This window comes from Tuber melanosporum (genome assembly GCF_000151645.1).
Source record: "Tuber melanosporum whole genome shotgun sequence assembly, scaffold_136, strain Mel28".
NCBI lineage: Eukaryota > Fungi > Ascomycota > Pezizomycetes > Pezizales > Tuberaceae > Tuber > Tuber melanosporum.
In genome coordinates, this window is record NW_003298793.1 from 39,315 (window position 1) to 64,727 (window position 25,413).

The 25,413-nt window shown below is 48.0% G+C and overlaps 6 protein-coding genes; 2 read left to right on the forward strand and 4 right to left on the reverse strand.

Moving 5' to 3' along the window:
• Positions 1–556: 556 nt before the first annotated feature.
• On the forward strand, positions 557–4,432 carry GSTUM_00002449001 (uncharacterized protein). XM_002836217.2 has 3 exons: positions 557–2,939; positions 3,021–3,253; positions 3,351–4,432. Exons 1-3 carry the CDS (start codon positions 1,671–1,673, stop codon positions 4,195–4,197), a joined length of 2,349 nt encoding a protein of 782 aa, XP_002836263.1. The 5' UTR covers positions 557–1,670; the 3' UTR covers positions 4,198–4,432.
• A 1,862-nt stretch (positions 4,433–6,294) lies between these two features.
• Positions 6,295–8,504, reverse strand: GSTUM_00002450001 (uncharacterized protein). XM_002836218.2 has 6 exons: positions 8,253–8,504; positions 8,052–8,193; positions 7,788–7,995; positions 7,505–7,731; positions 6,851–7,454; positions 6,295–6,782 (listed from the first exon to the last, which is right to left on the reverse strand). The coding sequence occupies exons 1-6, from the start codon at positions 8,433–8,435 to the stop codon at positions 6,614–6,616; spliced, it is 1,533 nt and encodes a 510-aa protein (XP_002836264.1). The 5' UTR covers positions 8,436–8,504; the 3' UTR covers positions 6,295–6,613.
• A 4-nt stretch (positions 8,505–8,508) lies between these two features.
• Positions 8,509–13,226, reverse strand: GSTUM_00002451001 (uncharacterized protein; the record flags this gene model as incomplete). Its single annotated transcript, XM_002836219.1, has 6 exons — positions 8,509–8,549; positions 8,583–8,652; positions 8,682–9,733; positions 9,790–11,737; positions 11,792–12,519; positions 12,575–13,226. The coding sequence occupies 6 exons, from the start codon at positions 13,224–13,226 to the stop codon at positions 8,509–8,511; spliced, it is 4,491 nt and encodes a 1,496-aa protein (XP_002836265.1).
• A 40-nt stretch (positions 13,227–13,266) lies between these two features.
• GSTUM_00002452001 (uncharacterized protein) lies at positions 13,267–13,509 on the reverse strand (the record flags this gene model as incomplete). The annotated part of the gene is made up of 3 exons (XM_002836220.1): positions 13,267–13,287; positions 13,343–13,371; positions 13,416–13,509. 3 exons carry the CDS (start codon positions 13,507–13,509, stop codon positions 13,267–13,269), a joined length of 144 nt encoding a protein of 47 aa, XP_002836266.1.
• Positions 13,510–17,718: 4,209 nt separating this feature from the next.
• Positions 17,719–18,829, forward strand: GSTUM_00002453001 (uncharacterized protein; the record flags this gene model as incomplete). XM_002836221.2 has 2 exons in its annotated part: positions 17,719–17,849; positions 17,911–18,829. The coding sequence occupies 2 exons, from the start codon at positions 17,719–17,721 to the stop codon at positions 17,975–17,977; spliced, it is 198 nt and encodes a 65-aa protein (XP_002836267.1). The 3' UTR covers positions 17,978–18,829.
• A 4,101-nt stretch (positions 18,830–22,930) lies between these two features.
• Positions 22,931–24,366, reverse strand: GSTUM_00002454001 (uncharacterized protein). XM_002836222.2 has 1 exon: positions 22,931–24,366. Exon 1 carries the CDS (start codon positions 24,233–24,235, stop codon positions 23,096–23,098), a length of 1,140 nt encoding a protein of 379 aa, XP_002836268.1. The 5' UTR covers positions 24,236–24,366; the 3' UTR covers positions 22,931–23,095.
• Positions 24,367–25,413: the final 1,047 nt, after the last annotated feature.

The following is a 25,413-nucleotide window of genomic DNA, read 5'->3' on the forward strand; positions in this document are numbered from 1 at the left end:
TTTCTTTTTCTTTTCCTTTTTCCACTTTGTTTCCTATTGTTGAGAGTGTCGGTGCCACACGCGGCAGCGGATCTTGGCCGTGGCCGCGAGCAAGACTGGTTGTGTTGTTATTGTATGCGCAAGACGCTGCGCCAGGGTGAGTCGTTCGATACCGGTAGCTGAGGCGGCCCTGTTCGTTTATCACTCGACATGAGGTACCACTCAGGTGCAGGTAACTTGAGTGACTGTCTCACGACACCCTGGTTCTGACACCCTCCAGGTACCGGTATGTAGACGCACAAGCCTTGTTCTCGTGATACAGCCTTGGGATGATGCTCTTCCACCATCCCGACTGCTGTGCCTCTGGACGGACCACATGCTGGTCAAGTCAATCTAAGAATATCATACTTTGGGGCGATTTCGTCACTGGGATGCGCAGTATTCAGGAGGTATTCCTTGGATTGTGGGGGTTGGGTGGGGCAGTGGTATCATGTTGTCCTTCTGATACCATCCTGAGACGCAGTAAGATAAGCCTTCCCAGACCTCTTCTCCCATCTTGTATGTTTTAACAACCGCCTGATGTTGCCCCCCCCCCATAAGCTTGCGGCTAACTCTATCACGACAACCATCCTCCACTTTAACGGGCTACCGGTAGATCACCAATGCCTACTGCCCGCCGTGGGTTTGAGCTGCTACACACGTGCCGCGGTTGCGTCACTACCGGTATATGATCCGCACATATTACTTCTTTCCGAGTGATGTGCTGTGCGGGGGTCGGGTCGAGGGGGGCATTATGGGGGAATTATGATACCGTGCTGTATAGATGTAATTGGACAAAGAGTGGAATGAAGGGTATTCGAAGGATACCCTTAAAGTTTACCGGAGGGAGGGGGGAGGGTGTCCAATAGTGGCGCGTGGATACAGTAATGGCTATCTTGCTATTGCTTATATCATGATACACGCTTTCTGCCAGTTTGTGGTTTGGCGGCGGCGGTGGTGTTGTGGTGTAATATTCGTATCATGCCAGTATTGATTGGATCATGTCTTTTGCGATGGGTTTAGGTCTAGGTTAGAGCCTAGCTGCCATGTTTATCGCTTATAGTGTCATGGTGAGGGTTCTTTTCATCAGAATCAGATTGCCCCGAGTTTCACTTCAGGGTCTGCGGGGATGAATAAAGTTTCTCACAGCAGTCTGCTTTATCGCTTCCCCCGTCAATTATTGCTTGGGTGATGACGACGAGGTGATTGGGTCCCCCCTAGCTGTCTGGGGTTTCTTAAGGCACGAGTCTTGAATAATTAATCCGATTTCAAGATGTTCCCCCTCCATGGGAAAAAAAGAAAAAAAAAAAAGGAAAAGAATAATTGCTCGCCGCTGTTAGGGCTCACCCCGAACCCGAAACCCTCGGCTTAGCAACCAAACAAGTCCCGTTTTTCCCCTAATATGATAGGGTATGATATGATATGATACGAAACCGGATTCAGCCCCAACCCTAGCAGAGCCTGCACAAGCTTCCATCATGCTCCTGTCAAAGCCGCACAAACAAACAAACGCCAGTTAAAAAAAAGAGGGTGAGTCTTTTTTTTGTTTTTTACCGGTAATGATCACCACAACAGCAAAACATCGTCCACCGAGTGGACGCGTTCGCCCATTATCACCGCCAACACACCTCCGACATCAGCACCACCACCCAATGAGGCTCCCGTCCTGTGAAATTCTTCGATTGCCGAAATGTCCTCCTTGCCGTCGGGGTATGCACGCTCTTCCACCCCTGCGTAGTAGCAGTGGTGGGTGTGGCACCACTAGCAGCACCGGCAGCACCAGTGCGAACAGACAGATCGCGAAGATGGAGAAACTGGAGGATCTGGTGTTTGCTCAGGCGGCCTACATTTCCTCCACGGCTAGGAGCTCGGAGACGGAGGCATTGAACGAGAGGGTGGAAAAGTTGGAGGAGATGCTGGCCGCCCAGGCCGCCGAGCTCAAGGCGGTCAAGGGAAAGAGTGCTGGGGTGGATGCAATCGAGAGGAGGGTCAGGGAAATGGAGAACAAGATTCAATCTCAAAGTGGGCAGATCGGGAAGGGGGCTAATCGAGTTGGTGATGTGGAGACGAAGGTCAATGCTGCTGAGCACAGGCTAAACGGCTTCGTTTCGAAGCTTGGTAATGTCGAGAAGACAATTCCGAACCTGGTCACGACAAAGGTGGCAGATATGTACATGTCTACGACGAAGCAAGATATTGCGACATTGTTCAACCGAATTGAGGCTCTGGAGGCGCTAGGATCCCAGGGCGGAGGAGATGGAATGGCGGGGACGGATAATCCAATTGTTCTCACCCCGGCTGCCAAATCCGGAAAACCATCACCACTGGATATCCGCCTCGAAAAACTTTTCATGGATCTCAAACACCACCCCCGCCGCTTTGTGCCACCTTCACCGCAGAGCACGCCACTCAGCGAATTCTCCTTCGCATCGAATTCCGCCCCGGTGCCCTCCCAACGACTGATTCGCAATGGAGACCCCAAGCAAGTACTCCTCTTCATAGACGGGTCCTGCATATCGTCTGGAAAGTTAGATTCACGCCCTGGCTACGGTGTATACTTCCGTCGGGAGGACAACGTCTACGGCAGGCTGGAAGAGTACGATGGGGACGACAGCGCGTCGGGAGTGGCAGAAATCTGGGCCGCCGTCATTGCGCTTCAATTGAGGCCGTGGCGTGAGGAAGGGTTTGACAAAGTTGTTCTGGCCTGCGATGCAGAATACGTGGTCATGGGCGTGTGCGAACTAGCCGAGAAGTGGGCGGCGAAGGGCTGGAAAGCCGGGGGAAAGCCGATTTCCGGAAAGGATGCCTGGGAGAAGCTGCTATTTGAATTGGCTGTGCAGGAGGCTAGGGGGGTTCGTGTGCAATTTTGGTTGATCCCTAGGAAGCTCAATTTGGCGGATCCGGTGGCTAGGAAGGGTGCCGTAAGTTATATTCATTCTTTATTACCCCTCTCCCTCACCGTACTGTTACATGAGAGATCTAACTGGAGTGCTGGGATCCAGGGATTTGATATGGCGGAGATTAGATCTCGGAATGAGCTGCTCCTACGGGCACCGCATCCCCCGCCCCCGCCGGAACGAGAGCAAGCGGTACTCGATCATCAAGAGGAACGAACGGCTCCGCCGGAGGAATCTGAGCCCCGAGAAATACAGCCGGTGGATGCACCAGCGGAGAAGCCCCCGGGGCTCTTCGGATCCCTTTTTGGTTTCCTGAGACGTAAGCCACTAACCACCGGGTATTAAACTCTACACGCTTTCCAAGTTCATCAAACTCTCCTTTGCTCTCCATTAATTAATACAACCTTACCCTAATCATTTCTATTTTCTATGCAGCCCATCATCAAAAGAAACACCAATAAATTCGAATCTGACGCCCGGACCGAAAGCAACCAGAAAATCATCACAAAAAGAAGAAAAGGACAAAACCAAAGAAAAAAAAGATAAAATCGCAACTCTTTCTTTAATTCCACTACACCCTCCACCCTCGCACCCAGGTGATTGGCCAGGGGGCACCGGTCCCAACCAACCCGAACACGTCCGGGGCCTCAATTCGCAAGTAACTCAGATATCCCTCTCGGACCCGAACATCCCTATCGAGCAGCGACGGCTAGCATACCACCGATCCCTCCTTTTAAACCCCAATCTCGATCTAGAAACATTACAGCCGCATGAGATCACCAACATCGACTTCGCCACTCTCCGCAAGGACTACCACATTAGCCGGCTAATAAGAGCCACCCTCGAGGATCCGTTCATAAAGAAGGGGCACAAAAGCATAAAAGCCGATGCGGAGTCCATTACCAGCCTATCCCGGAGGCTGATAAATGCTAGTCCTGAATCCGCCGCCGTCATCAGAGCGAATAAGAAGAAGATTAAAGCTGCAGCCGCCCTGTCAGTAGCTAATATTTTGAGAGCGAAAGCACTGGATGCTTCGTGCCGTGGTGAGACTTATGCCTTGAAGGAGAGATTGACTAGCTTGTCGAGTTCAACTACGAAGATGGTTTTCCACAGGATGGTTTGGGAATCCACGGTTCCCAAGATCGAAGAAGCGGTTGGGGCATTGACCGCTGATGTGCGAGGGACGGCTGGCATGATAACCGTGCTTGACCAGATGATCCATGAGCGCGAGGCATGGGAGAAGAAGGCTGATGAGAAGGAGACGAATGGGAATGGTAAATAGGTTAGGCTATGATCGGATTTGACTATTTGTGGCCTTTTTATATGTATATTGCGTGAGGTAGTGGTGGCCATGTTAGTGGGTGCGTTTTCTCCCTCTGCCTTATTTTTGTTGTCGTTGTTGGTATATATCATTGTACAATATGCGAGCCTGTAGATAGACAGACACCTGGGATTGTATAGACTTTTGACAGTATCTCTACTCTTGTCGTAGCGTTACAATAACTTGTTTAGCGTAGCGCGGCATTTCTCACTATCGAGATATCCTAGATGGAACTTGTAGCTTTAGTTGCCATTTATCACGTTCCGAAAGTATTGTACCGCATCACGAAAGCGCCATTCTCTCGCGGATTACGAGTTGGCACGATGCCAGAGCATCACTTGGGGTGTGCAAACTTCCTTCTGTCGAGTCCAGACTGATATCCCATTATCACACGCGCGACTCAACAACGAAACACCCCTCTACCTCTCAAGCAAACAAACAAAGGTCGTTCGTTTGGTAGCCGGATTAGAGGCCAAAACACACCAAAACAGCGGGTGGGGGGTTTTTTTTTTTTTTTTGAGCCATTACATCCCCACAGATGTTATCACTTGAAACTTATCCCTGGAAGAAGAAATTTCAAAAAAAGATTCGGAATGTCCAAAGTATGGTATATATGTATGTCCATTTCAGGCTCCCTCTCGTTCGGGAGTAAGTGGGCAAGGTTCTCATCTCGGCGCATCTTTTGCCATAATTATCGTAAAAAAATGAGTAATAAAATTTAGTATGATAGAAACCCCCTTTATGGTAGGTATCATAACACAAGATTGAACGACCCGAGTGATACTTCATGACCAAAATAACGCATTTCGTGAGGGCGAAGAGCGCGGGCCGACTACCATGATAAGTCCGGAAAAGACGCGCATTAGCACCGCGCACCCCTTGCTGTATACCGACCGGCACGGGACGCTCACGACAGCTCAGTGGCAATGGCGACCGTGAGGACGACGGATGGCATAGAACCTTCTGTTCAGCGTACGAAAAGGAATATATATATTTTTTTCTTTTCGTCACCTGCTGTTGAGCCTGCTCGCTAGCGATACCATATGGTATACACCCCCCCCCCGAACACCCAGGATGGGGGAGTACCGGAAGGTGACCGTATGAGAACGGGAGCGGAGGCGATGATAATCTGGTCACAACTATCGCTCCAGTCAGGGACTAACTTGATAGGGGACTTTAAGCGGGGAGTTGGACAGCGTATAGTAGCATGAAGAAGAACTCCCTTATCGGTGTGGTTGTTTGGGTGATTGTCCGTGACAGCAGGCAGACTAATGAATGCCGGGGTGGTAGTTCAGAGAGGAGTGATCGAACAGCGCGCAAACCGCACACCTGACAAGTCCCCCCGCCCCCACAGAGCCTTACCTAGGGGTCTCACGTTTTTCAGGAGAGGGGGAGCGTTGCTGATTGCTAGAGGGTGTGCGCTGCTCCCGCTTACAGAGGTAAATTTGAGGGGTATGATAGGAGATAGAGAGGGGAAGAGGGGTGCACGGTGAAGTGTGGGATTGAACAAGGAGTGCCCTTAACATCGGCACTATCCTGTACCGAGTCCCACAGAAAACACAAGGGTCGTAAAGAAAGTCCTAGTGGAGGGGGGGAAAGGAAAACAGATGCAATGTTCGGGGGGGGGGGGGTTTGTTTGAAAGAGTAACGTGCTGTGATGGGATACAGTATGGGTCATGTTGAGAGTAATCAGGCATGAGGAGTGGCTATCTCTCTAAGCTTACTAGGATTTATTGTATTTTGATAGGTTTAGGCATTGTTTGGCGCGCCACAATATGAAAAAAAGAAAGAAAAAAAAAGTCTCTCGCGGATCCAACTCCCGCCAAAGCTCGAATCCCTTTGACCAAGGCGCACAGGAAAAGCCTTATCCACATAGAAGTGGTCTTGGTGATAATTGTGGCGAAAACAGGGGCCGGTAAACTTTAGGGGGCTTGCAACTTGAGTTAACTTTAAAGCCGAGAATGTCCCGTGTTATCATAAATAAAATATTTCATTCGCGGTAAAAACGCCGGGAGAGTCAGATGGCACGTCGAATAGGACCTAAAATTCCTGGTGATGCCCAAGAAAATGTAAGACATCCGGTTAAATTTTTTTCGGGGAATAAGTACATTGAATAGTATGATGGGAAGGAGAACGAAGAGAGAAATAAAAAAACGTAAAGCAACCAAATAGACCGCAAAGTAACCATCATGTAATATCACACAGAGAAGTGAAGAACAGTGCTTAATTTTTAACGGAAGGTTGCTGGAAGTGACTTCGAGCGAAACAGAGAACCGAATAAACAAATGATGACCTTTTATCCTGCACCCCCTAATTTGATGACTTAATGTAAACGAAGATAAAAAAAAGGGGCATTCCCGATAGCAGTTTAGGCAGTTTAGGCGGCTGCTATAGCGATTGACTGGAGAGGGACTCTCTCCGCACGGCCCAAGATTTCGGCTGTGACTGGGGCCCTGTGAACAATACCTCCAGAGACGGGCAGCTGCGTAGTGTTCATCAAGTGCTGGTCGACTTCTCGTGCGCATTGCCGACCTTCATTGATACCCCTGTAAGAGAAAGGACCATTTGTTAGAGAAATCACTCCCAACAGTTCTCTGAGATCGCAGTAACTTACCAGACAATTAAGCTTTGTCCTCTTCGGCAATCACCAGCGGCAAAGACACCAGGCATGGAAGTAGAGTAGGCTCCCGGGGGTGTCTTGACATTCTTCCGAGCGTCTCTCTCGATATCACCCAATACTCTGTCCTCCGGGCCCAAGAAACCCATTGAGAGGAGCACAAGATCTGCAGGGAAGAACTGTTCGGATCCTTCGACTTGCTTCATGTCCCAACCCCCGCGAGAGCTCCTGGCCCACTCCACACGGACTGTGTTGATACCCTTGACCTTGCCGCCGCCATCACTTACAAACTCCTTGCTCATGACACAGTATTCTCTAGGATCCTTTCCATATCGTGCCTTAACCTCTGAGTGGCCATAGTCAATTCTGTACACCTTAGGCCATTGCGGCCAAGGGTTGTCCCTGGCTCTCTCGTTCGGTGGTTGAGGAAGTAACTCGAAGTTGACAACTGACTTTGCACCGTGACGAACAGCGGTACCAATACAGTCGTTACCGGTATCACCTCCACCGATAACGATGACATCCTTGCCCTTTGCACTGATATATTTGCCATCCTCATGGGTTGAGTCGAGCAAAGACTTGGTATTGGCATGGAGGAAAGCTATAAAGTTGGTCAGCTAGGACTGTGAGACGGTGGTGAAATTGACTTACTCATAGCATAATGAATACCATCAAGATTTCGATTAGGGATCGGGAGGTCTCTGGCAACTGTAGCACCGGTCGCAATGATAACGGCTTCATTTTGTTCCCTAAGGGAAGAGAGTTTTATGTCCTCGCCTACGTGAGTACCAGTGACAAATTTGATACCTTCAGCGGCCATGAAATCTGTTCTCCGCTGGACGATTGATTTGTCGAGCTTCATGTTCGGAATACCGTACCTACGCCGAATTAGCATCTCCAAGACAATCCGTTCAAAGGCAGCGGGGGCCTTTACATTAGCAAACCACCAATACGATCGGCCCTCTCATACACGACAACGAGGTGGCCGGCTTTGTTCAAACTATCGGCAGCTGCCAAACCAGCAGGACCGGAGCCAATGATTGCAACCTTCTTTCCAGTGCGAACTTCGGGCGGCGTAGGAATCATCCAACCCATCTCAAAACCACGGTCAATGATTGCACACTCGATGTTCTTGATCCCAACTGCTCAAAGTTAAGTCAGGTTATATCATGGTAAACACCATCCATAGGAGACAAACCTGGATCCTCGTTGATACCTAGAACACAAGCACCTTCACAAGGAGCTGGGCAAACGCGCCCTGTATACTCGGGAAATGGATTGGTTTGAAGAAGTTTTAAGAGGGCATTCTTCCATTGGTTTTGGAAAACGAGTTCGTTCCACTAAAGGAATGAGTTAGCTTGCGATCTTGAAGCAACGGAAAAGCATACAAGGAACCAACCTTGGGGATGATGTTCGAGATGGGGCAACCGGTATCGCTCTGGCAGAAGGGGACACCGCAGTCCATACAACGGGCGGACTGATACTTGAGCTCATCCTCGTCCAATCGTCTGCTGAGTTCTTGCCAATCCTTTGTACGTGTTTTGGAGTTCCGATACTTCTCATGACGGCGGGAGTAGAGCATGAAACCTTTCGTCTTGTTGAGTACCAAGGCAGACTTCTTCTCGGCCTTTGTATCCAAAATACTGTCTTCCAAATCAGTCATAGCAGCCACATGCTTGTGCTTGTCTACCTCCTCCTTTGCCAGCTGTTTCTCATGCTGCTCGCGGACCGGGTTGCCGGGAAGTAGACCTAATGGGTATTGGGAGACCTTCGATTTTCGTGCTTCCTCTTCCAGAACTCTCTTGTAATCGGTGGGAAGGACTTTTACGAATCTAGGAAGAGCCCTGCGGTAATCAAGGAGGATCCGTTTGGCTAGTTCGGAGCCGGTGAATTGGTAATGGTCTTCGACAAGGCCTCTAACCCAGGAGATTTCATGAGCATCTTCAACGCCGGAGAGCTCAACCATTTCCATGTTGACCTTAGAGGCAAAGTTCTGCTTTATATCGAGAACATAAGCGATACCTCCAGACATTCCGGCTGCAAAGTTACGACCGGTCTCGCCCAAAATGATGACCCGACCTCCTGTCATATACTCACATCCGTGATCTCCAACACCCTCAACGACAGCAGTTGCACCCGAGTTCCTGACGGCGAAACGCTCGGCAGCAACGCCGCGAAAGAAACATTGACCAGCAGTAGCGCCATAAAGACACACATTACCGACAATAATGTTCTCCTCAGCTTTGTAGGTGGCGTTTCTGGGAGGGTAAATGACGACGCGACCACCGGATAACCCTTTTCCAACATAGTCGTTGGCATCACCCTCGAGTTCGAGTGTAACCCCAGGAGCAAGGAAGGCTCCAAACGATTGACCGGCTGACCCTCTAAGATTGACATGGACAGAGTCTGGCTCTAAACCCGCCTCCCCCATCTTTCGACTGATTCGATAGGAAAGTGTGGCACCAAGTGCGCGATCCGTGTTGACTATATCGGACTCGATGCGAGTGGGAATACCTTTCTCTAGGGTATACTCCGATTCGTCAATCAATTTATTGTCGAGTCGTACGTGCAGACGGTGATCCTGTTTCCTGACGTTATATGTAGCAACACCAGGGCGAAGTGTATGAGCGGGCGTTAATATCAGAGACAAGTCAATGTTATTCGTTTTCTCAGTCATAAGATCTCTTCTTACGAGAAGTTTCTCCGAACGACCGATCATTTCATTGATGGTTCTGAAACCTAGTCTTGCCATGATGGCGCGGAGCTCGTTGGCAACGTAGTAGAAGAAATTAATAACGTTCTCGGGGGTACCGGTGAACTTCTTTCGCAGCTCAGGATCTTGGGTGGCGATACCAACAGGGCAAGTGTTCAAATGGCATTCTGTATTATATAATTAGCACAGGAGAACGCCATGAGATTCATTTAAGGGGAGCTACTTCTCATCATAATACATCCCATGGCGATGAGGGGTGTTGTCGCGAAACCCCACTCTTCTGCACCAAGGAGACATGCAATCGCAACATCACGTCCGGTACGCAGCTGTCCATCAGTTTGCACAATGACACGACCACGCAAGTCGTTTAAGACTAGAGTTTGATGTGTCTCAGCCAGGCCAAGTTCCCAGGGCAATCCGGCATATTTAATACCAGTCCAGCGAGATGCACCGGTACCACCATCATGCCCGGAAATGAGAATGTGGTCAGCCTTGGCTTTGGCTACTCCGGAGGCAACAATTCCAACACCAGTCTCAGATACAAGCTTCACCGAAACCCTTGATCGAGGATTAGCACATTTCAAATCGTAAATGAGCTGCTTCAAGTCTTCGATAGAGTAGATGTCGTGGTGAGGCGGCGGAGAGATGAGACCCACGCCAGGGGTTGAATGCCGGGTGCGAGCAATAGATTGCGAGACCTTATGCCCGGGAAGCTCCCCACCTTCTCCCGGCTTTGCTCCCTGAGCCATTTTGATCTGGAGCTCATCCGAGTCGGCCAAGTAGTGAGATGTGACACCAAAACGTCCAGAAGCGACTTGCTTGATAGCGGATCTCATGGTGTCCCCGTTTTCTAATATCTGACTTCTCTCAGGATCCTCGCCACCTTCACCGGTGTTTGACTTCCCTCCTAGCCTATTCATAGCTACAGCAAGCGTAGAGTGCGATTCCATAGAGATGGATCCATAAGACATGGCACCTGTACAGAAACGGCGAACTATTTCGGTCCAAGGTTCGACCTGGTCTATTGGAATTGGCTTTGAACTAGAGAAATCAAAATCCAATAGTCCACGCAGAGTACAGTTTTTTATTTGTTCGTACTCCGAGAGGGAATATGCTTCGTAAGACTTGTCGTTCTTCGTTCGGACAGCATCTTGGATGTTTGCAATACTGACTGGGTCGTTGACGTGGGATTCACCACCATCGCGCCAATGGTATTCACCCGTCTCGGGAAGCCCAGGGATAGAAACGATCTTACGGCTTGGATATCCGGTCTCGTGGAGAGCAAAGGCATCTTGCGCAATAAAATCTAGCGTGATTCCCTTGATACGCGTCGCAGTTCCGGTAAAGCACCTGTCAACAACAGAATCATCAACACCCAATGCCTCGAAAATCTGAGCACCCTTATAACTCTGCAAAGTCGAGATACCCATTTTACTCATGACCTTGAGGATACCGCCATCACAGGAATGCTTGAAATTGTCCACAACTTTCTCATCGGAAAGACCTCCCCTAATCAGCTTTTCGCGATTCATCTTCAAGATACACTCCATGGCAAGATAGGGGCAAATAGCGTCCGCGCCGTATCCTAAAAGCACACAAAGGTGATGCACCTCCCTTGCCTCAGCGGTCTCAATGACTAGGGCAATTTTGGAACGCATTCTATTTCGCACAAGGTGGTGGTGGACACCACCACAGGCAAGAAGCGCTGATAATGGCACACGATCGGCAGAAGTGTTACGATCGGAAAGAACGAGCACTTTGTCACCTTTCTCAATCGCCTTGCTCGCCTGCATGCACACCTCGTCAAGAGCGTTAATGTACCCTGGCACCCCCTGTTCCTTGGGGAATGTGATGTCGATGGTGTGAACAGTCCAGCTATTGTTAACTTGTTGGATACTCGTCAACGCATTAAACTCGTTCGGTGAAAGGACCGGTGAAGGGAGAAGCAGACGATGGCATTGGGATGGACCCATCTCGAGGACATTGCCCTGGGGCCCAACATAGCATTCAAGAGACATGACAATGGCCTCACGGATTGGATCGATGGGTGGGTTTGTGACCTGCGCAAAAAGCTGACGGAAATACTCGTACAAAAGACGGGGCTGTTTTGCTAGACAAGCCAATGGGGCATCATTACCCATGGAACCAAGCGCTTCCTTAGAGTCTGCAGCCTGCAGGAAATATTAGAAGGAAAATGGTTGCTCGAGTGAGACGCAGTGACTTACCATCGGTCCTAGAATCAGGCTGACCTGCTCGAATGAGTACCCAAAGGCAAGCAAACGGGGGTCATTTTGCAAGCTATTATCGTCCAATGAAGGTTCAAGGCGAACACCCGAACTCTCCAACTGGTTATATACTTTCTTAATGGTGAGTAATTGTTCTTCGACCCATGAAGTGAAATCGAACCGAGAAGACACCCCCATCTTCAGCTCCTTATCATCAACTATCCGCCCTTCCACAGTATCTACTAAAAGCATCCTCCCAGGCTTCAATCTACCCTTCTGGATAATGTGCTCTGGATCGATCAAGATAGTGCCGACTTCGGATGCACAAATAATGCGGTCGTCATCCGTTACGTAGAATCTACATGGCCTTAAGCCGTTACGATCCAATGTAGCACCACAGTATCTCCCATCCGCGAAAGTAAACAATGCTGGGCCGTCCCAAGGCTCCATCAAGCAGGCAGCCCATTCATAGAAGGCCACTTTCTTGGGGTCCATCAGAGCATTATCTTGCCAGGCTTCGGGAACCATCATCATAATGGTCTCCGGTAGGGAAAGGACACCATTTATAGTAAGCAGCTCAAGAACGTTATCAAACGCCGCAGAATCGGACCCCCCCTCCTCGATGATGGGGTATAACTGCTCCAGCTCTTCTCCAAACTTAGCAGATTTCATCTGGCCTTCACGTGCTCGCATCCAATTTTTGTTACCACGCAGCGTGTTAATCTCACCTACCCCTAATATCAGCCCCGTGCGCATATCCAAGTGAAGGGTTTGATGTATTACCATTGTGAGCTACCCACCGTAGGGGCTGGGCGCGGTCCCAACTGGGGAAGGTGTTTGTGGAGAAACGAGAGTGGACGAGGGCAAAGTGGACGGCATAATCGACGTTAACCAAGTCATGGTAATAGGTATAAACTTGTACAGGTGCCAATTGACCTTTGTATACAATATTTTTATTGCTCAGAGAGCAAATATAGAACCAATTGTGTAAACCGATCTTTTTCGTGCTAACTTTGCGCAGAATGAAGAGTTGCCGTTCGAAATATTTCTCGTCAAAGCTCTCAGCGTCTGTATTTTCGGGCTTTTCTCCTTCCCCGTATCGGCTCCTCAGGACGACAAAGGGTTGAAGTATCGTGGGTTCACGAGACAACGCCGCCGGACCCAGAAGAGCACTATCGCGTGGAACTTCTCGCCAACCTAACACCCGAAGACCCAACGAATCTGCGAGTTCGATGAAAGTATTCTTGCTCTCGATGAGAACCTCCTCACTTGGTTTGAAGAACAGGTTCCCGACGGCATATTGGCCCTGCGGGGGTAGAACAAATCCCGACGATCCTGTAAACTCCTTTACAAAGAATTTGTGAGGAATGGATGTCATAACACCTGCTCCATCACCATCACGGGCATCAGAACCCACAGCCCCTCGATGGGTCATGTTGCATAGCAGACTCCGAGCATCACTGAGGATCTTGTGGCTAGCAATTCCTTTGATGTTCCTGAACCATCGTTAGCACAATTCTTGGATAATTTTGGGCACGGGGGAACAATTACGCTGCAAACCTTACGCCGCACGCATCCTTCTCCAATTCAGGGTCGTAAAGGCCCTGCTTGAGTGGCAAAGCACCGGCCCATGAGCGATTTTCAGGGGTATTCTGGTAATTGTAGATGTTCACGGGTTCTTCAATTTCTTCGATCTCGCTCTCATAAGCAGGGGCCATCCTTTGGCTCGATCGGGTAAAGCGTAATCAGAGCTAAATCAGCCTCGCTCTTCGAACGAATAGGATATAAAATGTTCGTGTGCTGGGGCGATAAAATTTCAAATCTGAGGATAGGTTTGATCAATTGCACGGCAAACAACCCAAAACTCGTTTGTTGGGCGAAAGATGGGAGGGGGGGGGAGGGGGGAGCAGGAGTTTGACTGCGTTTTCCCAGCTGACGTTCAGTTACGTGTGGCAACAGAAAAGTTTAATTGTGCGAGTGGACCCCACGGGGATTCGGGCACGGGCGAAGGGACTGCGCTGGCTAGATTAGAAGACAACTGTGATAGGGGCGGGGTACAGTGCGTCTTGCCTTTGGGGGAGACAATGGAGGATAAAGAGTATCCTATGACACAGGATAGGGAGGGAGAGAGAGAGAGGAGGAGTGGGAGGAGTGGTAGAAGGGGTGGAGGAGGGAACTCAAACCGGGGGTGCCCCGAAGAAAAAATATCCGGCTGAAATTATAATTACCGAAGCGAAAGGGCCCCCCGGAAACTGGAATGGTTTTTCTCACCCTAAATTATGGAGGAGGGGTGAGAGAGGGGCGGGACGTGACGGCGGGGAAAGGTCTCTACTGACCGATAACGTCAAAATAATTACCAACCAAAGAGAGATAAGAAATTCTCCAATGGAGCACACAATAAATCGAATGGGGAAGAGTCTCCAAGTGAATTGTCTTACTCGATGCTCTTTGTTCTCCAGGCGTTACAGTATTATATATAATTCTCATTCCTCCATCATAATACTTGTACTTCTGCCGGCATCTATGCCTCTTTACAACTGGGAAGTGTGCTAGCATTAGCGGGAGAAGCCTATGACGCTGAGGGGGAAAGCTAGTGCATGGCCGAAGTGGGAAAGAGATCACTGTCCCGTTATCTGATAGGCCGCAATATGATAATTACAGGTGACAGGGTGTGACAAAAGTGGGAGGGATCAGGGTTGGCAAACGCAAGAGATTGGAGATCCCTTGCGAAGTATGATACTGTGCGAATAATTCTTAAGTGAGTGCCGTATCATATCATACTGATTATCGAAGGAGCTCAATAAGGCACAGTACCGATTGGACAACCTTCACCAACTCCATCCCATCATGGTAATAACGACGTACTGTATGCAGTCATTCATGTGAATGGAAAAAGTGGTACACACCACTGTACTAGTACTCGAGTATTGCAAGCGCAGCTGCATTGCCTGCAATTAAAATGCAGCCTCTTCACGATATATATACTCGAGTACCTGCCCTGTACATACCATTGATTGAAGCCAGGAGTCCTGCAAAGTGGGGAAGCACAATCCACGAGCACTCGAGTACGGATCGCACGAGAACAAAAAAAAAAAGAAAGAAAAAAAAGGAAGAATGTCCCATATCATACCTTCTTCCTTTTTTCCCTTTCCCTCCCTTTCCCTCGCCGGAGGTCACTGTGCCAAGGAAGACCGTGCACATCCATCTTCACACCCCACGCTGCCCCTTCAATCAGGAATCACTGGTTCGAGACCTATTACCGTACTTGAGTAAACTGTACGAGTACTCGAGTACGGCAAGTCCTTCCTTTTCCAGACTGGGGATGCCCCCCCGTCGTTGTTTAAGGTGCGGCTGCTTGTGTAACAGCCTGACCAACCTACATCCTTCATTTGTCTTGAATTCTACAGTACTGTACACCGGCGCGACACCAGCCCTGCAGTACCGGTATCAGATTCGTTCTCTTCCCACCAAAACTTGTCATACCTCACTGATCACTGCACGCACGCACAGCGTTATTCGTAGATACCGGTGCTGTACCGCTATCGCTGACTAGCACCGCGAAACATTTTCATGGGACAATCTCTGCAGAATAAAAAAAATCACCATATACCCTTCAATGTGCGAAGTGGCAAGCCAGGTATCCCCGCAATGCGATGTGGGGCCCGGGTACTCGTACTGTGCTCCCTGGGTCTTGCATGCTTGACAATGCTGGTACTGTATTTGCACTTTATGCTTTTTAGTGTCGCTAGATTAACGATCACCCTTTTTTTCTTGGGCGATATTACTCTACGACTCGAGAGTACTCATACTGTACGGTACTTGTACTTATAACAATACCGGCACGTTACTCGAGTGGGTGGCATGTGTTTTTGAAAATATTGCATCCACCCCACCCTCCCCCACGTTTGTGGATCGTGATGGTAAGAGTTTGATGGTTAACCCGGGTTTCGGGGGAATTCGGATGAACTAGCAGCTGATCCCAACATGTTTTATGTACCCAGGGAATCCAAGAAACTAACCCCTCCTTTGTTCAAACAGCCAGCCCAGCTCGCTGAAAAACCAACTCTTCCGGCGGGTCAAGTTTTCCCAAAGTCGACAAAGTGATCGAGACACAAATTCTAGATCCTCGGCCCAATTCTCACTTTTTTGGGGATGCAAAACTGTTCAGTCACCGGAGTACCAATTGACCATCTCATGGCTCGAACGAGCTATCCCTATGGAAATAGGCAACAAACTTGAAGAGCTGGCCCAATTTGAAAGCGGACTTCTTCTAATGGTTTCAACCCCCCCGAAGCAGTTGTTTGCCATGCTCAACTAATTTCTACCCACAGCATCCGAAGTTATCGGTATAGTATGATATTCCTATCTAATCTTTGGCATCCAAGAGTTTGTCAGCTTTTCCACCGCCCCTTTTCGCCAACTAGCAACCGCTTACTGCACACTATGCGAGCAGCCACCCGTGTATTCTTCTCCAGTTCCTCAAGCGAGGCCGTCTTCCGCGGAGAATCTGTGGTGTTGTTACAGTGCAGCACCCAGGATTTAGGCAATTCGGAGGGAGCGCTTTTCAATTTCGAGCCATATCGGTTTCCAACATCGGCTTGGCCCGATTTTGCGTCCTCCGTTCGATGGTGGTGTACTGGGGAGGGGGAGGGTGAGAGAGGAGGGAAAAAGAAAAAAGAAAAAGAGAACCAAAGTCACGCGTGCTCGTACATTTGACTGCGGGCGGAATCGGGAACCTTCGAAACAAGAATTGTTATTCGGCCTAGAGCTAACACACTCCTGAGCAGGCGACAATTCAATTGCGCTTCGAATTTTCACTTTGCACTGATTTTCAACATTCAAAACCAACTCCTGCCATTGATGGGGTAATGAGATGTGTCAAGATTTATTGACTGTGAAGCCGGTGTAGATGTCTTGGGCCGTCTCCCGGCTAAGGTGCGATGCCTTCAAATAGTCCAATTTCAGCTCCAACGGATGAATAAAGCCAACACCCAGGCTCCCGGCATACGGAGGGTGCGGTCCGCTACTTGGGCATTGTTTGGTTATGATCTCCAGGGATTGAGGCCGAGTACTGCAGCCTCAACCAAGTTGGCCAGTAATAAGGCTTGAGTGGTTTGCTGACCCCGAAGAGCGGGGTCCGCATGTGCATGGGACATGGTTGGTAGAATATATCAGCGTGAAGGAGACAATCTTCACAAAGATCAACACTCGCTCTCGAGCGGAATTCCAGTCTTCCGGGTTTACTTTTGGCACGGGGTGTCATTCGGTTACCACCGCTGATACATTATCAGACTGCGAAACTCCTCCCTTGAAATTTGTAGGATCGCGCTGAGCTCTATTGGTAATGTTTCTGCCATCGAAGATGCTGGTTGTGGGCGCCTTTCTGGGGCTGCCGTGGTCTCAAAGGCACTTCTGGGGACCGCGGTTAAAACATAGTGAACAATTTCCGCGGGTGCTAGGAAAGCCAAATAGAAGAGCCGGGCCTAAATCAAAATCGGCTCTGCTACCGGTACTTCCACCACGGTGCTTCTCAAAGATAAGAGAACGGAAAACGCTGCTCCATGGCCCAAAATTATCAGTAACTACGGTAGCCTATATCACATCCATGTATTTCAAGTCACACAAATGCGGGGAACATGGTGTATGACCGCTTCTCCACTCACTGCACCTCACAGGAGCAACGAAGGCCTACCGTACCCGAACCCAACGACCAATCTCTCAAATAGAACTATGCTCCATAGGCCAACTCTCATCAATAATACAGCACTCGAGAATACGCGGCCCTCAAATGCGCACACGACCAGTTCCTACCGGCAGCAGGTTCGGTATCCAAACAACAATTATTTCGCCGAGTAGTTGGAAGCACGGAATCAGGAAAAACCAAATCACCGCAAACAACTCTACTCCAAACTCTATCACGTATCGAGATGTCGAGAATTAAGATACCGGGTAAAATGTTTCGAGGTGGGTTAGTGACCACCAATAAGCAATGGAAATATAAAATGCTTGGAGAAAACGGCGAGTGGGAAAAAGCAACCATGAACGCGGTTCAGGAACGGTACCTTTTCACGGCAGTCTCGGGTCCCCGAAATGGAAACTGACAGGGCTGAATTTTGAAGCAGGGTTTGCGAGAAGTCCGGTATTTCGAACGGATGTCGAGATGACATGGTACTTCTGACACTGTAGCTGCTACAGTCTTCATCGTACTCGTGACGAACAGGGGTAGCTGGTGGGCAAAAAAGGCACAAGTAATCGTTAAGGTTAGGGTTGCAAAGAATTACTAGTAATTGATCCCTGTTCGTCACCAGTACGGTGAAGACTGTATGTGATATTAAGGGAATATCATACCGTAGCTGAAATGCTGCCGAGGCACAAAATTCTCAGATGGGTCGACGATAGGTAGTGAAGCAATATGTGCTTCATTGCTATATAAAAACTGGATATTGCGACCGAGCGGCGCCTGAATTTGCCGACTAGTAGTTCCTCCTGGGAAACACCTAGAGCTATGTGTTAAGTTACCGCGCATTGCATCAAGGAGCGCACTCCAAAACCCATTACTGGGAGCTAGAATACTAACAGATCTTTCTAGAAGAAAATGGTATTGGTCCCAAGACATGAAGAATGCCGCATACCGTATGTCATCTCAAGAAAGTTGTCGAACTGCGCGCTCGATCGACCTGGCATCCTACAAACCACCAGCAACTCGAAATCTGCTTCTTGAGACGAAGCGCAAATACCACAAACATCTCGGGTGCTTCGACGCCCACCCCTCAGTGATTATCAGCAGGTGACCGACCCCCGGATATAAGGCAGCAGCCCCCCAGATCACCGGTGCCTTCTCACACGCGATTGTGTGGGGGAGCACAAGGACCAACCCCGCAATCAACTTTACTAGATACCATCGACTAGCCCACCGTTCTATTCACCACAATCCCACCAAAAGAAACCGGTTCGGTATGAGCCTCCAAAACTGAGGATCACACTCAATCACTCGAAGAGCATTGAGCAATGAGCATCCCACTTAGTGCCACCCCGGAACAGTCTCGAGTTTCTCCATGTCATATTCAGGCTCATCTAATCTCAACACGAGAAGATCTCCATAGAACTTTGGCGAGACGCCCCCCACAAAATTTAACTCTTTTCCTGCACTTGAATCCTAAGTTGCTCGAGTACGGTGGAGGGATAGCAAGTGTGTATTTGCACTTTTGGTGTTATCCTTTGGACCGGCTGCTTTTTTTTTTTTGCAAGTTTTAGTCAGACATGACACAAGATTGTGCCTGAACGACGAACAGCGTACGGTACAGGACTCGGGGGGCACCGGTTGTACTATGAAATGGGCTTTGAATGTGGCGTGTCATCAAGGAGGAATAATAGCTCTAAGAACCCGAGCAGAAATCACAGCCCAGTTTGCTCGCACTCGAGTATAGTCTTCACCGGGGGCATGGCGAAACTGGGCGGGCGGTGAACAGGGTAGTCTATGATACTTCGTCGACAAAAATGTATGATGTGAGGCACCTAAAGGGTGTACCAAGGGGTTATTGTGCGTGGACAAAATTAACCGCGATTCAACAGAGGAAAAATCTTCGGCGATGACAACAACACTCACCCACCAATCCACTATTATGAAAACCAAAAAAAAAAATTAAAAGATGTAAATACATAGTAGAAATTAATATTTGGTATACCATCCATCAGCCTTAATAATTGCCTATTCTATCCACCATTGATCCAGCTAAAGTATCAAAAACCTTTGGGTCAAGAAGTTCCCAACAATGAGTGATGGCCTCTACTATTGTCTTCTTGACCACATTGACATCACCCTTCATAAGATATAGCTCAGGGTAGTGCTTGTGAAGCTTACCTTTCATGAGAGACCAAATATTTTCAATTGGATTGAGATCTGGTGAATAGGCAGGAATTTCCATCAGTGTAATTTCCTGCTCTCTAAGCCATCTCATAAAAGGCAAGTGAGTCTTAGCATTGTCAATGATAAAAAATACCTCTTCTTCTCCAGCCTTTTCTCTAATATTCTCCCATATCCCTAGAAAGTCATAATGATCATAAATATTAATAATTGACTTCCCAGTAACTCAACCCCGAGCAGAAGAAGAATCAGGAAAAACACTCAAAAAAAGACCATGAGTTTGGCTATTATAAAAACAACCAGTTATTATCTGGCTAATCCCTCTCTCCCCTCTCTTAGCCTTAGGTTCAACACAATCCTTATTCCATTTCTCATATGGGTATCTGAAAACCCATTTTCTCCTCTTTGCTCCTCCCCTTTCCACAGCTACCTCATCCCCCCATATTGCCTTTCTTTTCCACATCTTCTTTGTCCAATACCTATAAGCTAATGTCCATTTCAACCTCTCTTGAGCTAGATCCTCATCCAAATGAACTCCCCCCTGTGCCATTCATTTTCTAAGATGCTTTTTTTCAAGTCTTCTCCTTACTGTCCTACTAGAAACATTGGGAGCAACTTGCTCAGCAATGTCAGAATAGGTAGTATGGTGATTTTTAAGAGCTTCTTTATTAGAAATACCAGAACCCGATACCTAGGAACCACCCTAAGTAGGGTAACTCCACTTGGAATCGGAATCTCTGGTCTCCAACACCCCCCTCCGGCTCCCTTACGGGGCCCGTGCGTCATCATATATATCAACCTCAGTTGCGTCCTGTGACTATATTACCACAGAATTGAATGTGTCAGAATAACACCATATACGTCGCCGCCGTCCATTCGACCGGATCCTATTCGCAGGATATATGAGAGGGGACCTTCAGTTAGGTCTGGGAAGTAGAACAGAGTAATTCTGTCAACTACTCAGAGAGTTACTTGGCTTTAAAGACATGATACCTTTGGCATGGGCCGTAGGTAACAGGACGATTTTGCACAAAGAGATGGTATCAAATGGTAAAGGATCTCTACAAGAGACCAATACATTTAGATCTACCAGAAGAGTCTAGAACTCCAAAAAGACACTACCAAAGAAGCCAATGAACTTCACGGAGTGTTGCAACTGGGTTTCGGAACACATCGTAGTCATGAGGTGATTCCCAATACTACGATAGTTACTAAAACCTACTACCCAGGGAGCAACTAAGGGTTGTCGACCAAGGGATTAATTACCAATTTGGTGGAATAGCTTCCTGCAAGTTAATAGGAAGTCATCTAGAGAAAATCTATCGGTTGGGTATGGAGTTACAAAGGATCGGAGTCAGGCGACCTACGATGGTTGTAATAATGACCACCTTTGCAGATATAGCCGTGGATAAAACTGATCATTTTATCAATGGCAAAGACAATTGGAGCCAACTCAATTCAACTTAAGAACTAGGCCATAAGTCTAAAGACTCTGCTAATCGGTTTATTACTATTGGAGACTGTATGTTTCCTAAGAAGAAATATTGTAATTACCGAAGAGGGTGTGATGGTTTTCAGGGTCCACAGGTGTTCGCACCTTGGAACAAAACTCGATGTTGCGAATTATGATTGAAGAAGTACATAGTTGTATGATAAATAGATGTAGTCTGCGAATACTCAGACGCGGAATATAAATATCGAAGTACCTCCTAAGCTTTAGACATCATCAAGCAACGGAGAAGAGACCTTAACAATATAATATTGTTTTTACGATTCTACCCTACTTTACCTACTTTACTTCGCTCTGAGTAGTCATAAATAAAATGAGCCAAGTCCAAGCCTTTCTAGACAATCTCCATCTACAAAAACGAATCTCAATTGGCCTAGACAATCTTGAAGTCTATCAAGTTGTCTCCGCCTAACATTCCTCCACCATAGCATTATCCTGTAACTTGGTAGTTTTAGGATGTCTTCCTCTACCCTTATTCTCCTTGCCCTCTTGATGTCTCTTGGTAATTGTATCTCTGGCAGTAGTGTAGGAGATATTAAGGTAGTTGGAAATTTGCTGATATCTCATCTGAGGCTCATGTAACCTGAGAATCCTCTCCCTGGTAAACTCAGAGAGATGTGTGCAGGGAATAGGTTTTTTAGCACGACTGCGAAAAATAGGAGGCATAGTTTATTGAAAAAAGAATTGAGCAGAATAGTTCCTTCTTGGTTGACTTAGAGCAATTTTTTTAGGTACTGTTGAGAGTGTGGGATGATGAAGAGGGATAGGTTGCTACTGATTATTGAATCATGGTTAATTTTGTCAACACACAATTCACCAAAATGTGATGCTTATGTAATCAGGGTAGGGGTATTTTCCCCAATGTGGTGAAACAAGTTTAAGAAATTTTATTTTATATTACTACGATTACAGCTTATAGTTTTGCTTTTTTAAAAAACTATGAACAATGTATTTTTATTAACAGAAACTGGCTTGCTATCCTGACGCAAATTTATTATAGATTTTAGAAAATTATGTAATTTAAAGTTAAAATAGTATTAGGAAAGGATTGTAGATATAGTGATTGATCAATAGCAACTGTGATTATATCACATTATATTAATAGCAGCATAATATACAAATAAGAAAAAAAATATAGAAATATTTTGCTAGATATGCAAATCGAACTTCAAGCTATTTGAGAAAAAGCAACTAGCTAGAAATACTCCTTACCCTGATTATATAAGCGTCACATTTTGTAACACCCCTTGGTAAATTACAGTACGAGTACACCCTTTAGGAGCCTCACATCGTACAAGTATTCATCAAGGTTAGGGCTACAAAAAATTACTAGTATCATACAGTAATTGATCCCCGTCCATCACCCATCCAGTTTCGCCATGCCCCCGGTGGAGACTGTACGAGTATCATACGGATAACACATGTTGTCATTCACGACGCCAGTTTTTTTTTTTTACAATCTATCATATCATATACCTCAAACATTTCCAAGCCTAAGGCTTACCCTTGGGCTGGCTGGAGCAGTCAAACCCGTCGGGCGCACTAAGGTAAAATCCGCCGACAGTTATGATACCAGTAGCTGCTCCCGGTCAGAAAATCGGGATTTACAGCCTTTTCAGCACTTGGGGGGGGGAACTTGAATATTCTCAGCAGAGCATACAGCTCGAATCGCCTCGGAAAATGTTTTGGTATACTCGACAGCAAATTCAACTGTTTAAGGTCACCGCCCAATAGATAGCACCCTACGATATCTTTTTAACACTGATAGTAGAAATTAGCATTGATATTTTTCCTTTCGTTTAACCAACATCCGGTAGAATACGGTACTAATTGGAACGATACAATGTGACTTCAGCTTTCCTTTTTTTCCTGCCCCACTTCTTCCTTTTCCCTCTCACAAAATCCTAGCTGACGGGTATAAACGGGTCGCTCAAATGAAAGAAACTTCTGGGTAATTCGGATCAGGCCCATTAAGCAGCTTCCCTTTACTATGTGCGAGAACCTTGTCGAAGAAGGCCTTGAGGTAAACCCTCTGTATCGTCATAGCCCTCAGACCCCCGATCGTTCCGACGATCTCCTCTAAGACTTCCTTCGGGAACAACTTCTTCAGCCCGAGTAACTCGATAAGTGGGGCGTAGTCCGAGAAGGTAACATGTGCCGCGCCCTTGAGCGACAGCTCCCTCTTCCACCCCTTGGAGGGGCTATTCCAGAAACTCTTCCACGTTTCCTCGACGGTGCGGTTATGTCCTTCAGCGCCGAAGATGACGAACGGCTTCTTGAGACCCTTCGTGCTGACGCTGCCGAAAAATCTCCCGTCGAGATTCACCCCTCCGAGAATAGTGTCTTCCGCAGCCATTGCACCAGCAGCAGCAGCCCCCCCCAACGAGTGCCCAAACATGCCCACCCTCTCAACCTTCAACCCCTTCGCCCCAACGCCCGGAATTACGCTGGTGAGCGATGGCATGCTTAGGGACTTGATGGTGAAGAGCACATCCTTAACCCTCTCGTCATAATACTTGGTAACCTTCTCCGCGGTGACGTTCCCCGCGACGTTCTCCGGGTCGGCCACGGCGATCTTCCCATCGGGAAAGTCCACGACGGGCGAATCATACGTCGCATCCAGCGCCGCGACCATGTACCCATGGCTCGCGAGGTCTTCGGCGAGTGTGGCATAGACATACCGACTCGAGCCGAAGCCCGTGGAGAAGAGGATGAGTTTCACGTTCGGGGACTTGAGCGGCGCACCGTAGTAGCTGTTTGGAGTAATGCTCTTGACGGTCCCGTTCGGTAGCTCCAGTGTGGTTTCGTAGTGGGCGGCCACCACCGGCGACATATACTCTGGGTGCGGGAAGTTCGTGCTGGCGGAGGTAGTGGGGTAGTATAGTGTCATTATGATTCTCCGGGGCTCGTGGGTCGGGGCGAAGACGTCCTTTCTGGTTGTGTCAGTTATGAAGAAGTTGTATGTGCCGACTTTGTCCGGGCCCGTTGTGGCCGGAAGGGATACGGCGGTGACATGGTGGAGGAAGGGTAGGGATAGGCAGAGCAGGTTGAGGAGGGGTTTGAGAATCATGGTGTAGAGTCAATTGATAGGAGATGAAGATGGATAAGGTGCTAATCCCCAGCCGATAAGAAGAAGCTTCCAAACACCTAATCTCTTAGAAGTCTCCGAGACCGTTCTTTTTCTCGAAAGAAAAGATTGAGTGCGAGATTGAAAGTAGGGGAGGAAGGAAGAAATTAGCTGAAATTTACCACCCCTTTATATAACCCATTCCCTCCACAGCCCATCCTCTACTACTATGATACTAGTAAATACATCCAAGCCTGGGGGGCTGAAAAGCGTATTCCCCCCCCCCCTCTCAAATAAAATAAAAATAGGTAGAAAAGTAAGAAGTCCTTTTGCATCCGGTGCCCCGGGGACACATTGACGAACTATGATCCGCACAGCACTGTGGTGCATTCAGACACTTGGCAATGATAAAAAAGTTGGCATATGATAGATAGCACGTTACGTTACACCGCCCGCTCGTTACACACAGCAATGTCTTGTTCACACTAGTAGCTTAATACAAGTACCTTACACAACGGCAGTAGCCGTGCAAGGTAGCCAGAGAGAAGAAAAGAGAAAAGCAGAAAAAAAAGAAAAAAAAGAAAAAAGAAAAAAACGCTCGATAATGATGACCAGAGTATCGTAGCCCCAACAGCCACTGAAAGGAGAACAGAATCAGGCTTTCCGGAACACAGATGGAGAAGAATCCGCCTCGCCGGAAGGGGGGCAGGGGAAGTGCATCCTGGTTTTGTGCGAGCACCAAGCAGCTGGACGAATAGGTAATATGATAAGAGGAAGGAGTTGCGATGAGTTCCTGGTACAAGTATAGCTACATAACTTGGTGGCTTGTATCACATACATTCTGCCTCACAATACCGGTACCAAAGTCCACCGTACCACATCGTTCCCTTCTCGCTGTGCTACCTAACTTGACTTACCTACGGTACCGTACTACCGTATACGTAAGGCACCGCATCATATGTATCATACATACCGGTAAGTCACTTGCAGGACTCACTAGCTCTCACTCGGGATGGGGATGCCTCGTTCTTCCACTCTTCTCCTTCCTTTTCTTCTCCTTCTCTTCCCAATTCGCCTTCCTTCCTTCCTTCCTTCCTTCTATTCTCCTTGTGCTTTTAGTATGATGTTATTAGGACTCGCGGATTCGTCCGGGGGACTGCGGGTGGCTGCACGGTACTTTA

What these genes read in the sequence shown, in the direction of transcription:
- GSTUM_00002449001 (XM_002836217.2), top strand. Translation starts at nt 1,671, where the DNA reads ATGAGGCTCCCGTCCTGTGAAATTCTTCGATTGCCGAAATGTCCTCCT. An exon ending in CGGTGGCTAGGAAGGGTGCC is followed by an intron (nt 2,940 to 3,020) that starts GTAAGTTATATT and finishes GCTGGGATCCAG; the next exon opens with GGATTTGATATGGCGGAGAT. An exon ending in CGTAAGCCACTAACCACCGG is followed by an intron (nt 3,254 to 3,350) that starts GTATTAAACTCT and finishes TTTTCTATGCAG; the next exon opens with CCCATCATCAAAAGAAACAC.
- GSTUM_00002450001 (XM_002836218.2), bottom strand. Translation starts at nt 8,435, where the DNA reads ATGCTCTACTCCCGCCGTCATGAGAAGTATCGGAACTCCAAAACACGT. An exon ending in AGGTATCAACGAGGATCCAG is followed by an intron (nt 7,996 to 8,051) that starts GTTTGTCTCCTA and finishes AACTTTGAGCAG; the next exon opens with TTGGGATCAAGAACATCGAG. An exon ending in CGTATTGGTGGTTTGCTAAT is followed by an intron (nt 7,732 to 7,787) that starts GTAAAGGCCCCC and finishes AATTCGGCGTAG; the next exon opens with GTACGGTATTCCGAACATGA.
- GSTUM_00002454001 (XM_002836222.2), bottom strand. Translation starts at nt 24,235, where the DNA reads ATGATTCTCAAACCCCTCCTCAACCTGCTCTGCCTATCCCTACCCTTC.